Here is a 15,561-nt window from a genome sequence, read left to right as displayed (position 1 = left end):
TAATGGAAGCATGTTATTCTAAACATAACTTAAGTGTAACATCATTATAAATAGACATAGACAGATAGAGTACATACATGGTACGTATGTATACATTTATAACAGGAGGAAATAGTTTTTTTCTCTTTAAATAAATTACGAAAACTTGGTCCCCACATACACATACATATCACCGCATTTTAACGTATTTTCGTTTATTTTGTATTAAAACACGTCCATAAGCACTTGTAAAGACTAATCATTCGCGACGTTGCCGTGCATTCCAGTAGCACCTCAATGCAGTACATAAGATCCACAGGGAGGAGTCGGATCAAGATCCGAGGGGTGGAGATGGGTAGGATTAGGGGTGGGTTTAGGGATTAGGGGTGTGTTTAGGGATCAGGGGGCGGAGATGGGTAGGTTTAGGTATATGTAAGGTGGGAGGAGTTGGATCTGGATCCGACTCCTCCCCGTGGATTTCATGTTCTGCAGTGAGGACCATCTCGTGCATTCTGGGAAATGTAGTTCCAGAGAGAGACATTGCTTCAGGGAGAACAGCTCCACAGCACGACTGTACTACATGTCCCACAACAAACACAGTGCGTGCGAGCACAGTCACTATGTGTAATGTTGCTGCGTCTTGTGGGGAGTTGTGAATGACAGAAGGGACATTAAAGTGTTTGTGGTGGGAAAATCACATCATGCCGGATCTAGTCACTCATGTATGTAACTGTGCATATTTCTAGAGTACCGTTTCTGTATGTTTAGACAGGAGGACGAGTGAAACTTTGATTAGTTTAGTAGATTAGACATTAGACATCCCTTAGCGATGCTAGCTGATTCACGTTTGGTGCCTATCGTAGGTTACTTCACACATGTGAAGTTATACTAAAATGTCTGAGTTTTAAATACGATTTTTAGGAGGTTAGTCTGTGATTATTTCTGAATGTGATTGAGCATCTGCAGATTATGTTTTCTTTAATGTTTTCAGCAGTTCCAGCACCAGTGACCTCATTCTCGATGGGATATTGAAGGTAGAGAAAGTAATCCACGTCAAACTGATATGATACCCGATATTTTTTTTATTAATGTACAGGGTTTGCCTGTTTTCATCCAAAAAATAAATCTCATGCTTCAATTGAATTCAGTCGTCAACACATTTTAATGTGCAGTAGAAAATATGGACAAATGTTTATTAGTATTAATGCACATTATGCATGTAAATATATGCTTCCAATATCAGTGTTACACCAAAATAAATAAATAAAGGTAAATTATGGTAGATACTGAGATGCTCACAGATGCAGTGGCGTCCGAAAGTCTGAAAAAACTAGTTCAAACGCCTCTATTTTAAATCACATTGATGAGTAGTGTCACAGATGTCTTTAATTATATATTTTTTTTATAATTTTAGTAAAAATGTACAATTTATTTCATGTTTCTTTTTTTTTTAATCCTTAAAACATATTTCAGGATTTAAATAAAATAATTATAATGCTATGTGGTCTCAAGCTTTTGCACCCTACTGTATATTGAGCATATTTAGTACTACTGGCCATCTATTTATATTATAAAGGATCCTTTGTCAATCTGTTTTATCTGTCTAGAATCCTTTTTGGATTTTTTTTGTGAGATGTATTTATCCATTGTCTTGCGCCCACAGTCAGGCCCCTGTCAGACTGTCTTCTTGTTTTTATGCTGACAGACCCTTGGGAGAAGAAGCTTGTTTTGCGATGCAGCGGTTTGTGTGTGCTAGTGTCTTCAGGCAGACTGCTGTCCTGCTACAGATCTGTCCTCCGTCCTGTAGCCGGACCGCACAGAGACTGGACCCCCCGACCCAGCAGTGCTGGAAATACCCACGATGGCTCAGCAGCTCCAGTGCGCTCTGCTCTCCGGCTTCTCAGAAGAACACCAGCAGTGATCATCTGGTAAACTCAGCTCCAGTGCAGGAGGATCCAGACCCTCTGCAGGACAAATCCAGCGGCCTCATTCAGAGATTCAAGAAAACCTTTAAGCAGTATGGCAAAGTCATGATCCCCGTGCACCTGTTGACGTCTACAGTGTGGTTCGGTACATTTTATTATGCTGCAATGAAGTAAGTAAATGATGGATCACAGTTATGTTCATTTAGGTTAGAGGCTAAGATGGTGTATCAGAGTTACCCCACAATAATAACCTGTTAGTCAAATCCACTAACTATTATTATTATTATAATAACTATTAAATAAGTATTGTAATAATAACGATTTTAAAAATTACCCCAAAAAACCTAAATAATAAAAACAAAATAATAAATATTACTATTGTAACATTAAGTTATATAATAACAGTAATTGTATTTTACATTACAACTGTAAAATTACAATTCTTATATTTATGGCTGTCTTCATTTCTTTATTTTCAAACGTTAAAGCATCAAACTTTTATTTTGACAGAAAACCGCATGGAGCTTAATGTTTCTTTTTTGTTGTTGATAAGGACTTCTCATTACAAGTATGGGAATATGGTTGGCACATGGTGCGTGCCTAAATGCACGTTAAAGCGACTGAAAAGCAGAGCAGAGATGGAGTTCGTGTGAAGCAGCATTTATTGAGAACCGAGGCGCTTGCGAAAGTGGATCATGAGCTGTTCACTTGTAAATGTACACAGTGCAGCGCTTCACTCTGAATTACACAATGCATATATTTATTTAAATCTCTTTGAGAAACACACTAAGCCATATCGTGATTTCGGTTTTATTTCGATTAACCGTGCAGCCCTAATATGTAGAGAGGATGGGGGCTAATGACCAGTTATACAAAAATTGTATGATCAAATTTATAATATTTTAATTAAAAATACTTTCACGAAAAAATCCATGTACTATGATTTAAATATGTATACATATTTAAATATAAATATATTCTATATTAATATATCGGCCTGCCAGATATATCGGTGTGTTGTTGGTGATATTTCATACTAGTTTATTAAAGTCAAAGAAATATTGAAGAAATATGACCAGTATCCCACAAAGAAGCACAACATAAAGTTAAATAAGGAATGTCTGTCAGATTTCCTCATACATTGTAAAAGTCAGTGAGGTGTTGGTTCTCAGGCGGTAATCTGTTGACCAGGTAATTTTCTTTTTGCCTGGTCATTCTGTCTGTATATGGCGTATGCTGGATTGAGGTAAATGGCACAGTGGAATGTTTACTCTGCAATACATCTGGCTGAATGTGGGTCACCACTGTCTAGACATTTCAGAAATGTGGGAGGTGGTAATGGATGCTTGAATATGGGCTATTTCATTCACTATGACCTCACTCTGCAGAGAAGCTCTGAGTTATCAGTTTGCCTTGTCATATGTTCCCCACTAATCTTCACACTTGCATATTTTAGCTGTTTAAACATTTGATTCTTATGTTAAGTATTGTATTAAGTTTATATCAAGTACTTAAATATCTTTTTTTTAATACTTAAAAAAAAAACAATTGTTGTTTGCTCTAAATACTTCATTCTGTAAATACATATTCTTCATCTCAGTTACCAAATATCATCAAAAGACAAAAAAAAGACCACTTATTAAAGCTGCAGTCAGTAGTTTTTTTGGGGTTAAAAATGATCCAAAATACATATTTGAGAAAATACATAACCAGCCAGTGTTCAAAACTATCTGCTTGCCTTAGCTCGATTCAAAGCGGTAAGCTTGTAATAATGTTTTTAATTCCAGTGGTACTGGTGGATTTCCGCGGGAGATTCGAGCATGTCTTTGCGTCATTACATCACATCTGTACACATAAAGAAGGAGTCTCGGCTAGAAGACTATATTGCGTGTGAGGATGTTGTAGGTGGAGATTTATAGCCTTTTCTCACAGCACTTGATATAATTAAACTTATCAATTTGATGGCGGATCCAGAAAGGTTCAAACGACAATCACCAGTGGCAACAGATTCACCCGCTGTAAAATGCAAAAGACTTCGTTCGGACTTCGGAGTGGCTACAGAAAAAAAAAGAGACTGCAACCGGACCCATGCGAAAACAAGAACACATATCGGAAGGACATTACATGTAGTCACGCAATAATGATGTTGTTAACATTAACAATTTGAGAACAAAGTATAATTTGCACGGTTTTGCGTGATATGATAACTTATAAGCGATTGTTAGATTTAATCAGCGCGATTTACTGCAATGTCAGAACCAGAACAAAGGTGGATGTTTCTTACTAGTTCAGATGACATTTTCCGGTGAAAATTCTTATGTTGGTCATACTTCCAAAAAGAATAATCTGTTATTCCGAATGACAGTATCCACACCGGCGCGGTGACTGACAGCTGCACAGTCTCCTCAAACATTGTGTTCATCCGCGCTGTGCCGTGTCAAGGGTGTTGAAGCACAACTCACGTAAAGTTGATAATTCCACGAATAACTGCAATTGCAGATTTCGAACAGAGAAAAATAGAAAAGAACCACCGCTCATCCGTCAAAAAAGTATTGTAGAGAGGTGCTGCTACTTTAAATCATCATGGAAAATTGTAAAAATACAGCAGCCGCACACTCAAACACTGTGCAAGATCAATTTATTAGCAAGCTTTCGGTCTTGCAACCTTCTTCAGGCAGAACAGAGATGGCGACAAAGAGGAAAAACGCCGGACTGCAGCTTTAAATTGATGTGCTTTTTGAAGCTGTTTCACTATTGTGTTTCACGACAGGTTTTAAAGGAATAGTTCACCCCAAAATTAAAATTGTCATAATTTACTCCTCAAGTTGTTCCAAACCTGTATGAATTTCTCTCTTCTGCTGAACACAAAAGAAAGTCGGTAACCAAATAGTTGATGGTCCCCATTGACTTCCATATACCCATAGCAGAAGAAATAAATTCATTGAATATGAATATTATGAAGAAATATGTTCCACTAAAAAAAGTAAGTTTTAAAGGTATGAATGACACAAGGACAAGTAAATGATGACAGAATTTTTGGGTGAACTATCCCTTTAAGAATTTTTTCTTTTCGTTTCCTAATGATGGTCTTAAAAAGATATTTCACCCAGAAATGAAAAGTGTCATAATTCACTCGCCCTTGTGTCATTCATGCCTGTAAAACGTACTTTTTTTCCGTGAAACATACAAGAATTTTCTTTTTAGAAATGTCTTTTTTGTTATTGTTTTTTTTTTTTTTTCTCCATACAATGGAAGTCAATGGTCAGCAATGTTCCACAGAAGAAAGTCATACAAGTTTGGAAGGACATAAGGGTGGATGAATAACAGAATATACATTTTTGGGTGAATTGTCCTTTTAAGAAAATTAAGACTTGATTTAAAAAAAAAAGAAAGAATAATATGCTTGCTTTCTCTCTTTGTTTGTTTGTTTAGAGGAGTGAATTTGGTACCATTTCTTGAGTATGTTGGGTTTCCTGACAAGCTTGTGAAACTCCTGGAGAACTCTCAGAGTGGCTATGCACTGACGGCATATGCCATGTACAAGGTGGGATAAGTTATTTTTTTTATAAATAAATTGTTTTTAATAAAATGATTTACTAATAATTTAATTGTTGATTTTTCTGATTTACAAATTAGAATAAAATAAATGTGTTGCAAACTTTACCTTCAGCTATAGAACTTCAAGAGTGATTAATATTACTGAGATGCAAGCAAAATTAAGACAATTTAGGTTCAGTTTTCCTGGACAATTTGTATCTCATAAAATTGAATAAATAAAATGCATTTTCAGACAGAATCTTTTCACCTACACGACAGCTCATCTGAATTGAATGAATTAGAATGTCATTGACTTCAAACCTTGTGAGAGTCACTCACTACATGAACAAACTTCTTTTCAGTTCAAGTTAATGTGACGCTGGTTTAATTTTCTTGATCTCCTGAAGATCACCACACCTGCGAGGTACACTGCGACTCTAGGAGGAACGTCACTGTCCGTGAAGTACCTGAGGAAGCACGGCTACATGTCCACTCCTCCGCCCGTGAAGGAATACCTCCAGGAGAAGATGGAGGAGACCAAAGAGAGGATCTCTGGGAAAATGGAAGAGACCAAGGATCGTTTATCCGAGAGAATGGAGGAAACGAAAGACAAGTTCACTGAAAAACTTCAAGAAACCAAAGACAAAGTGTCTTTCCGAAAGAAAAAGGAATAGGTTTATATACATTTACGAAAGGTCATGAAGTGACTTTATCTTCCCATAATGCCACGAAGATTCACGTTATTTAACAATAATACACTTTAAGGAAAGCAACCTGTCTTTAGTATTTTTAAAATATAATGTAGGTTGTATGCTCTACACTCACTGTTCACGTAATAGCCTAAACTATAACAAAAAATGTGGTATTATAATTCATAAATTGACCATAGATTTTAAATATAAAATATTACAGCACAAAAGTCTACTGAAAGGCATTGGACTTAACTTGAAATACCTTTTAACAGATGAGAGTGTGTTTTCTAAAGAGAACAGCAGGTGTAATGTGCCCAATATTATATATTTATTCCTTTGTTCCCTTACAAATAGCACTGCCTCTTTCAATTCTCGCATATGTTAAATAATGTTTAAATTATGGATTGAAAAGAGTACTGACGTGTCACACAAGTTACTGAGAATGAAATGGTCATGTTGTAAAATCTTGAAAATTGATTGTAACTTTAGTTATTATGCAAAGTAGTGTTTGTCAGAAAGTTGTAAATGTACATTAAGATGTAACACAACTTGTACCGTTGCTTATAATGCAGGGGGAAAAAATCATAAATTGTCCTGACAGTCATTCTGCAAATCATCAACAGCCTTTACGTCCTGTTTCAAATTCAGTATTCCTGCCATATTCATGTTTAATTTATGCAACCTAATTTCCAGTTGGTAAAGTCACATATTTTTCAAAGCCCTGGTTTTGTTTTAAATGAAGGTTGATAATTGAACTGATTATTCCACAGCAAATGTCTCTGCTGGTGAAGCATTTGGATTGTTTGATGGGACGTTGAGGCCTTTTTGTCTGTTGAATGATGTCCCACCTGGCTGTCAACAGTAACAATAAACAATAGTGTTTTGATGTGTGTATTAAACATTGAGTTATTTTTTTTTTTTACATGCACATTGAACACATCACTTCAAAGAACATTTATGACTCATGATGATTCATGATCACCAGTGAAATTAAAATATAAAGGTGCAGTATTGTATATATATATATATACTGACAGTTTTCAGCGTGAATACTTAGTTAATTACCAAGTATTAAGGCACAACTGGTCATGGGATCTCAAGAAGATGGACCCCATGAGGAGGAAGCACATTTTTTCTAGGCTAGTCGTCATCTCAGCATGTTGGGTTTTTTTTTTTTTGTCAGAAGAAGGCCTACAGTTCATTTCTTTTGACTTGTGCTGCCTTCACATGGTATCGAAATGATCGTAAACCCTATAGGCCTACAGTTCCTAGGACATGAACGCCCTCGTCAAATGCGAATGCGATGAACTCGTAATCACGACTAAAGAAGTGGGAAGTAGGAATTTTCCGACAGCACGTGAAGGCAGCATTGGTTGGACCAACTAACTTTTTTTTTAAATTCTTAAATTTAGAAAATGTATGTGAAACTGGTAAATTCACAAAAAAAAAAAAAAAATTAAGTGTAAAATTGTTTCACCAAATTAACCACAAAAAAAGGTAATCTTTTAAGTATATTGTGAAACAAATCTGATATGATATAGGCTATTTAAACGTAGATAAGTTTAAACGTAAACTGCAAACTTTGGCAAAAAATTTTTTGCAAACTAGGGTAGCTTGAGTGTTTAAACTTGAGTTTAAAATAATGTGTTTGCTTGCTGAATCATTTTTATTGGGGAAAGTGTCTTTTTTCACCTTTAAAGGAAAGTTTCACATCGCCTTCAGGAGCATAACAGAATGACACAAAACACAAAAGAGACTCATTCTGGTTCTTTTCCTCAACTTTAATTGCTCTCTCTAGCCATTTGATGACAGCGAAAGAACAAGCGTGGAATCGTTTCATGAGGGACTACAACAGTATCTTTGAGCAATAATTTCATTGTTTTGTTTTTTTCCCCGTGTTTATTTTTTATGAATTTTTTTCAATCATTTTTAGTCACCTTTTTCCTGTAAAAGTATTGCAATTACCAGACCTCAAACTGAAAACCGCTGACATCACAATTAAATAGAACAATAAAAATAAAAAAGCGTAAGGACAGCAGTGCCTCGCTCACTGAACTGTTTTCCTGTTAAAAAAAAAAAAAAGGAAAAAAGTTTGTAGTCCAAAATTTCATAGTCCTGTGATCTCGCTCAAGGCCAATGATGAACAGTGCTGTGGATTCGTCGGAGTTCCAGATCCATGGAACGAGATGCTGAAGTCAGCCAGACAGCCACGCGTCAAAGTCGTCAGTCAGTCATTCACTCGTTTATTCGTTCATTCAAGCGGGTACAGGGAATAATTACCGAGTGTTCTGGAGAGGCGGATCCTTTTGGTGCGGAGCGAGACTGCTATGCCGAGGAAAATGACAACATGAACATGCAGTAACAATCAGCTATGGGCTGGATTCTCATGTATGCATTGATTTGATGCTCTTTTATATACCACACAACTCGATTATGTGCATTTAAAAAAAAGAACAAAATGTTAACCGTTTCCCACGGATGTGTCACCGATCCAATAAAGCCTCACCCTGAGCTTCTATTTGATATGAACCACTAAACCATCTCTCGGGCTGGAGAAAAGGCCTCGTGGGAGCCCAAAAGTCGGCAGTCGGTTCCGTTCGTTTCGATAACTACGGTACAATTACGTCATGCCGAGTTATTTTCTGCGATCGGTCGAGCGTGGTTAATACACGTCCAAACAGCTATAGCAGTCACAAAATAAATTTCAATAAATAAAATGACAAGCGCTGGCATTTATAATTCTTTCTCTGGAAGTTACAAAAGCAGCAGCTAGTTATCCTTTATATAACTGCCTCAGAATATTTTAATCACATAACAGATTTGCATTTACTGTATAGGAAAAAAATATAAGAAGTCTTTTTGTATTTATGTGACCACACTGTAGCATTTCTCTTTGCAAACATTACTCTGTTTTACAAAAAAGACAAAGCACAATTGAAGGCATTCACAAAACTTGATGCCACCGTGTTAAAGTTTTCTTTTTAATATTATCTATACATTATATTACAGTATTAACAATGCTTTCTTGTGGTTTTCTACCCATTGGGTAGGATATGTGCATAATATATTCAAGTTATATACAGCACCGTACAAATAAACAGAGTCCGACTACTGAAAGAAGCACCATAGGAAGTGAGGCACAACAAAGGTGGGGACTTTTGAGTGCAAGTGGGTTTCTATGTCTGCTTAAACATGACTGTTAGGCACCGAATTTGCTCATGTACATAGTAACATGCAAACCTCTCGGCTGCAAATGTAAAAAATACATTTGGATTTGTTTTCCTAGCACGACTATGACAGCGGAAATGCACTAATGTTAACGAAGAAAACAAAAAAGGAGCACAAACATCTATGTCTTGGTTGGTAAGCAAATATAAAGTAATGGGGAAGCGGACATAGGCCTACATACCGAACGAACAACAGCAGCAGTAGCAGTAGCAGCGCATAGCAGCAGCAGCAATACAGTACGAACTCAAACTGCGTGGTCAGAATGAGTGACAGAAGCAGAGCCTATGACAGGAGGCCGTTTCGGAGCCAAAGCGGATGGGTGATAGTAGAATCTTGCTATTTAAGGGGTAAGAAGGTTGTATAAAAGCCTATTTTTGACTTTGACTAAATATCATTTCAAACTGGTCACTTTAATAAATAGCTAGTTAATAAATAGGTTATCTATGGTACTTTTTTAAGGGAAGGCCAAAGACTGATGGTTTACAAAGCTCAGATGTGATCAAAAACACAATCAACATGTCTGAAAGCATTCCAAATGTGTGCCATGTGGTGATGATTGAATACAACTTCAAATAAAGAAAGAAAGAAGCGGGATGTACCTCGTCATGATTGGTACACTTTTTGTTTGGATGAAAATCTCAGAACAGATAAAAGAATAAATACTGGTGTTGAATAAACAGACAAAGTGTGTTCCCGTGCTGCCTTGGAATAAAACGGCATTCCAGGAGATGAAAATAAGGGATAAAATATGAGATCCATATATGATTGTGAACTAAAGTATAGTATGGATAACTGAAAAAAAAAAACTATACGCATGCTTTTTATAGTGGAAAACAAACAGTATGACACACTCATTCAGAAAGGGACAGGATGTGCATAAGACTACAGTTCCCATGATTCCCTTCCATTGGACCCCATGACAATGCTGAAGTGACGTAAGTTTAAAGTGCTACTCGACAGAATGAAAGTGGCGTATGTGTCGTGACTTCCATCTGCAGATATCCATGCCAATATCTCTCACTTGGTCAGTGGAAAAAGTGAACTGGAATTTGAACAACCCTTTTTCTTTAAATAAGTGCCATGATGCAGTTCATTTGTAGAGATTTTAGGCTGGATCAGAGTTCTACATCTCCATTTCAGGAAAACGAAAAACATAAAAAGGAAGGAAATAATTCCCAGGAACAATCAAAGGCCTGTGACAGATTGACATATAAAAACTAACTAAGGGTTGCTGTTTCTACTCTTTAGAGAATAAGTGCAACACAAAGACTTTAGTTGTTGTTGTTGTTGTAAGTCACATCCCCAAGATTTAAGATTTTATCATGGCACTCAATTTGGATTTTGATTGATTATGAACAGTTTTTGTGCACAAGTCCTGGAAATGCACACAAACGAATATAACATTTCTCAATCCTATGACCTATGTGGTCTCTCACGCAAACAATCTGTGCCAACACGCGTGTTCTTTAAATACATGAAAGCATACAAAACCGAACAAAAAAAAGAGATTTAGCCAAGGAGCCCAAACATCCATACAAGGCCCCGAAGTTCTAGCAAAAACTAAACAAAAAAAATACAAAAAAATAAACTTTGTAAGCTTGGTTCCGCAATATTCAATTCAAATTGTGCAAGGGGAGTGGTCTAACAGTGAAGCCACTCCCCTTTAGGTCCAGGAGGAAGTACCAGAGAGCACAGATGATGGCACGCACTCTCTACGGCACTCTCCATGCCTCCTAGTCACACGGGTTTGTCTCGCCGGCTATCCTTAACCTTGACAAACAGGGTTGTGCTTGCGCCAGGCTGGGGGGAGCGACTGGCTGTCCTCTGGTTGGAGGGTGGTGCATTATTGCTGTGCTGGTGCAGAAAGGAGGCGGAGCCTGGGCACGTCTGACCCATCACCTCGCTATAGGTGGGCGGCGGCCCCTCCACGTGCGAGTTCGAGGCACTTTTGCCAGAGTTGCTGCTTGGGGGCCGTGGCCCGCCTCCGTGCACATAAACGTCTATCAGGTCGCTGTCGAAAATGGTCCGGTTGGGGGGCGCGCGAACGGATGCACGGCTGAGCTCGAGCTGCTGCTCGGGGTCTCTGAGCTGCAGGGTACAGGGGCCCTTGTAGGGTGGCAGCTCCTCGCCATCTGACAGGCAGATGGTGGGCGGCAAGTGGATGTCCTGCTGCAGGTATGGGTAGGTGGGCTGGAAGCGGCTGAATCGGTCCCTTTGCATAAATGAAGGTGGGTTGAAGCGCTCTCCGCTCCGTGGCCCATACATCACCTGAACACAGATAAGAATATTCATTAAACCTTTAGAATTTAACCTAAGAATAAAAAAAAGTAAAACATTTTTGTAAACATGCAGCCAGAATAATTACACAAAAAATTAACTATACAATCAATATACTATACTTGTCAAAAGGGTTTGTATGATATTTTTTTTTTAAAGAAGTCTCTTTTGCTCACCAATGCTTAATTTATTTGATAAAAAATACAGTAAAAACAGTAATATTATGAAATATGATTACTACTTAAAATGTTTCTTTTCTATTTTAATATGTTTTAAAATGTAATTTATTCCTGTGATGGCAAAGCTGAATTTTCAGCTGCCATTCTGTCTCCAGTGTCACATGATCCTTCGGAAATCATTCTAATACACTGATTTGGTGCTCAAGAACCATGTCTTATTATCATGAATGCTAAAAACAGTTGTGCTGCTTAATATTGATAGATTTTTTTTTTTTTTTTCAGGATTCTTTAATGAACGGAAAGTTCAAAAGAACAGCATTTATTTGAAATGGAAATCTTTTGTAATATGTCTTTACTGTCACTTTTAATTAATTTAACGCATCCTTGCTGAATTAAAGTATTAATTTATTTTTAAAAACCTTACTGACCCCCAAACTTTTGATCAGTAGTGTATATTTAGTTATATAAAAAAAAAATCTTGTAGGTAAAAACAGATCTTTATTATTATGCAGTGTTATACTCTTGTATATAAATAAAAGAATACTAATGTGTTTATTTAGTGGAAAATATAGTAATTTTAAAGCAAATAGATAAATATTGAAATAGATCAACTGTCTTTGAAAGGGTTAACAATATTGAGCTTTTTGAGCTATTGGCTCTTAGCTATGTTGCCCAGCCCTAAACATGACAATTAAACATTAGAGTAATAAATAACATTATGCAGACAGGATGAATAATAGGTCAGCTGACTAACCTCAGTGGCTCCTTGTTGCGTCACCAAACTGTCTGTTGGCCATGCACAGCCGTCCTAGTATGATGCAGAAGAGAGAGGACCGGTGTGAGTCATGCATTAAAGACAAAACATTAAAAACAACTTCAATTGATGCATTAGAGTTTTGAGTTTGGGTAGAAAACCAAATTTGCTCCAGGCATCAGAATACTTGATCTAAATGCACATACAGTAAATATGAGAATACATTAATATATCATGTATTATTAATTCAGGGCTGCTGGTAAATTGTGTGGCCTCTAAGAATGCAGCTGTAGAAAATGGGCTGTTCTCTAAATTTATGAGCTTGTTTCTAAATTTAAGAGCTCGGTTCCTTTCATGCTCTGCAATGCATCTGTTGCTAAATCACATCTTCACCTTCTTCCTATCTTTTTACGACTCTCTCTCATGCTAGGAGGTGAAATGGACTGCCGTCTCTAGACGAGCTTGTCTTGGTGTTCTCAACTACAAGACGTAAATCAACATAAAGAACAACCAGGGATGTGCAGAACTACGTAATTCCAAAATCGACTAGTCTGTGGGTTGCCTGAACGACTAGTTAGACTAATAGAAACCCTATATAAATGGGTTGGTTTAGCATTGTGTCCACTGTAAGAAATATGGATAACTGCAACTTTTTCCTCACAGAAAACAGGCCTGTGGATTATAATGCACAGTAAAAAAATATTAAACGCACCAGTCAACTGACTAATGGAGCCAGTCGACCATCATGACCCATCACTAGGAACTGCGTTATGCATTTGTGCAGGTGTACCGACACAAAGACCCTGAAGCTGGCACGCACATTGCCGAGTCCCATATGAACACGGTCACAAAGTCACACACATGGTGATCAAACAAAAGAACAGGAACTCTACACCCACTCAGAGCTCACACAGACAGGACACACATGGCGACTGGAGAATCAAACGAACACCCACTCAGAATGAAAGTCACACGCACACTTACCGGCTGCATGCCCTCCTCTCGTCTTCTGGCCTGGCTGTGGCGTGTGAGGAAGGCCCAGGCCGACAGCCGATAGTGGTTCAGCAAACAGATGATCACAACTACCATTACAGTCATCACCACAATTATGATTATTATCTGAACAAACTCCAGTTCAGCTGCAAGACAAGAAAACAGAGAGAAAATTATTTGCATATTTCACACAATTAAAAAAGAAAAGATTTTTACATTTTCAATAGAAAATGAGTGGTGTTTTCCTGCGCAAAACTCCCTGCTAGGGTGTCGTGGGTGGTTGCCAGGACAATGCTATGCAGTTGCTAAGATCGTAATTGTCTGCTTAAAAAAAAAGAAATGCACAAAACCTCAAAAATGGCAGGAGATATTATTCAAACTGTGCAAGACAAATTAGGCATTACACTTTAGGGGTTATAGTTCATTCAAAATAGTATTAATGATGACTCTTAATGATTTATAAGCTTTCAGGAACATCCGAGAGGCAGCGTAAAGATAGACAGTTGAATATGGATGGATGGATACAAGTAATGACACGGCAAGCACAACATGTTCTTCATTCTTACCACCAGGGGGCAATAAAATTAACACTTCTGAGAGTATTGAGATTGGGTGTGGGGAACCGACTCAAAAAGTGACGCAACAGACCAATCCACAAAAATGTGATAACATGACATTTCAAATGGCTTTTATGACCTACATCAAGTCAAGAAGGGAGAAAAAGAGAAAGAGATTTTTGGGTCATTTTTATTATTTATAGGACAGTTCAGAGGATATGATGGGGATATGATGTGAGCTACGGTAGATTTTAATTTGCACTGCCCACATGAGCAACACAGCTCAATATGTCAGAGCATGTGCACTTACTGCTAGGCCAAAGCTCTAATTTTATGAACTGATGATTATGTCATGGGTAGACCTCACACAGTCAAAGGACAGAATTAGTATTTTATGTTTCTCGTCATACTTCCTCTTCACAGAGGTGCATGTATTGGGAATCCTTTGAAAGGAATGCCTGAATGAAAATGACAGTCTCCTCTTAACATCCTGTTTTAGACTTCTCCAGCAAATTGCACTAGTGTAAAAAAGGGAGCAGAAATATTGTTACAAACAGGGTAGACCTCTCTTTCAACCTCCTGCTGACCCCTTGAACACAGCCCACCCTGCCGACACACATTTCACACACAGATGGGCCCAGTCAATACAGACTTGTTCTCCAGTCACATGAAAATCATGTAGAAATGTGCCACACGTATATTCAGAGAAATCTTGTTATCCCTACTGCCCACTGAGGAACTCCCACAATTCACTCTGACACATTAAGGTTTATGTTTTTAGACAATGGAAAAACTGCTGCAAAGCTGCGGTACTGAAGTAAACCCTTACACAAACAGCATTAGCTGTCTAACACAATCTACACTGATGTTTAGGGTAATCATTTTCAAACCTACGACTATGACATCAGCACCGCACAGTGGACTTTGGTTTACGCAGGAAAGAAGATCTGAATGAAATGGGTGCTTTGATGGCTCTCTCCAAGAAGCTACAAACTCAAATTTAAAGTTAGCATGCAATGAAAACTCACCTTATCTATTTTTCAAACGCCTTTTATAGATCTTATTGTGAACAATTTGTCCACATATATTTAATGTTTAATCCAAATGTCACAGCTGGATCTTCCGGTGAAAACATCAGACTTCTCGTGGTGACATATGCAGGACTTCTCCAATAATTTAGTTTGCTTAAACCCGCCTCTGCAAGCTCACGTTCATCTGCCTCCACTTTTGATTGCAATGTCCACATCTCAAAATCCAGTCAACAACCAATGCATAAAACCAAGTCCCTGCCCTACATTTTTTTCTCTTTTGATAATCCATTACATGCATTCAAATGTAACAGAAAATAACGTGGAAGAAAATATCTGCTTCTTTCATTGCGATTTAAAAGAAAATAAAGAAAATAAATTAAATTAAATCAATCTCAATAAACTACTTGTC

The 15,561-nt window shown here is 37.5% G+C and overlaps 2 protein-coding genes across 5 annotated transcripts in view; one reads left to right on the top strand and one right to left on the bottom strand.

The window, feature by feature from the left end:
* The first annotated feature begins 582 nt into the window (after positions 1 to 582).
* Positions 583 to 7,032, top strand: fam210aa (family with sequence similarity 210 member Aa). 3 transcript variants are annotated; one of them, XM_056254635.1, is made up of 5 exons: positions 583 to 701; positions 971 to 1,013; positions 1,685 to 2,074; positions 5,337 to 5,448; positions 5,849 to 7,032. In XM_056254635.1, the coding sequence occupies exons 3-5, from the start codon at positions 1,713 to 1,715 to the stop codon at positions 6,113 to 6,115; spliced, it is 741 nt and encodes a 246-aa protein (XP_056110610.1). In that variant the 5' UTR covers positions 583 to 701; positions 971 to 1,013; positions 1,685 to 1,712; the 3' UTR covers positions 6,116 to 7,032. The 3 variants fall into 3 exon arrangements, with proteins under 3 accessions (XP_056110610.1, XP_056110608.1, XP_056110611.1); XM_056254633.1 differs by having other exon boundaries at positions 589 to 701; positions 974 to 1,013; XM_056254636.1 differs by lacking the exon at positions 971 to 1,013 and having other exon boundaries at positions 589 to 701.
* A 1,963-nt stretch (positions 7,033 to 8,995) lies between these two features.
* The window catches only part of ldlrad4a (low density lipoprotein receptor class A domain containing 4a), a 98,336-nt gene continuing 91,770 nt past the window's right edge, over positions 8,996 to 15,561 (bottom strand). For both annotated transcript variants that reach the window (XM_056254631.1, XM_056254632.1), the window contains 3 exons: positions 13,556 to 13,710; positions 12,572 to 12,625; positions 8,996 to 11,629 (listed from right to left, as the gene is read on the bottom strand). In XM_056254631.1, coding sequence (XP_056110606.1) covers positions 11,099 to 11,629; positions 12,572 to 12,625; positions 13,556 to 13,710 — 740 coding nt within the window. In that variant the 3' untranslated portion in view covers positions 8,996 to 11,098. The remainder of the gene's footprint in view (positions 11,630 to 12,571; positions 12,626 to 13,555; positions 13,711 to 15,561) is intronic.

The sequence above is a fragment of the Rhinichthys klamathensis genome, unplaced genomic scaffold (genome assembly GCF_029890125.1).
Source record: "Rhinichthys klamathensis goyatoka isolate OS25496 unplaced genomic scaffold, OSU_Roscu_1.1 h1tg000111l_1, whole genome shotgun sequence".
NCBI classification, from domain to species: domain Eukaryota; kingdom Metazoa; phylum Chordata; class Actinopteri; order Cypriniformes; family Leuciscidae; genus Rhinichthys; species Rhinichthys klamathensis.
This window is presented reverse-complemented; position numbering and strand designations above follow the sequence as displayed.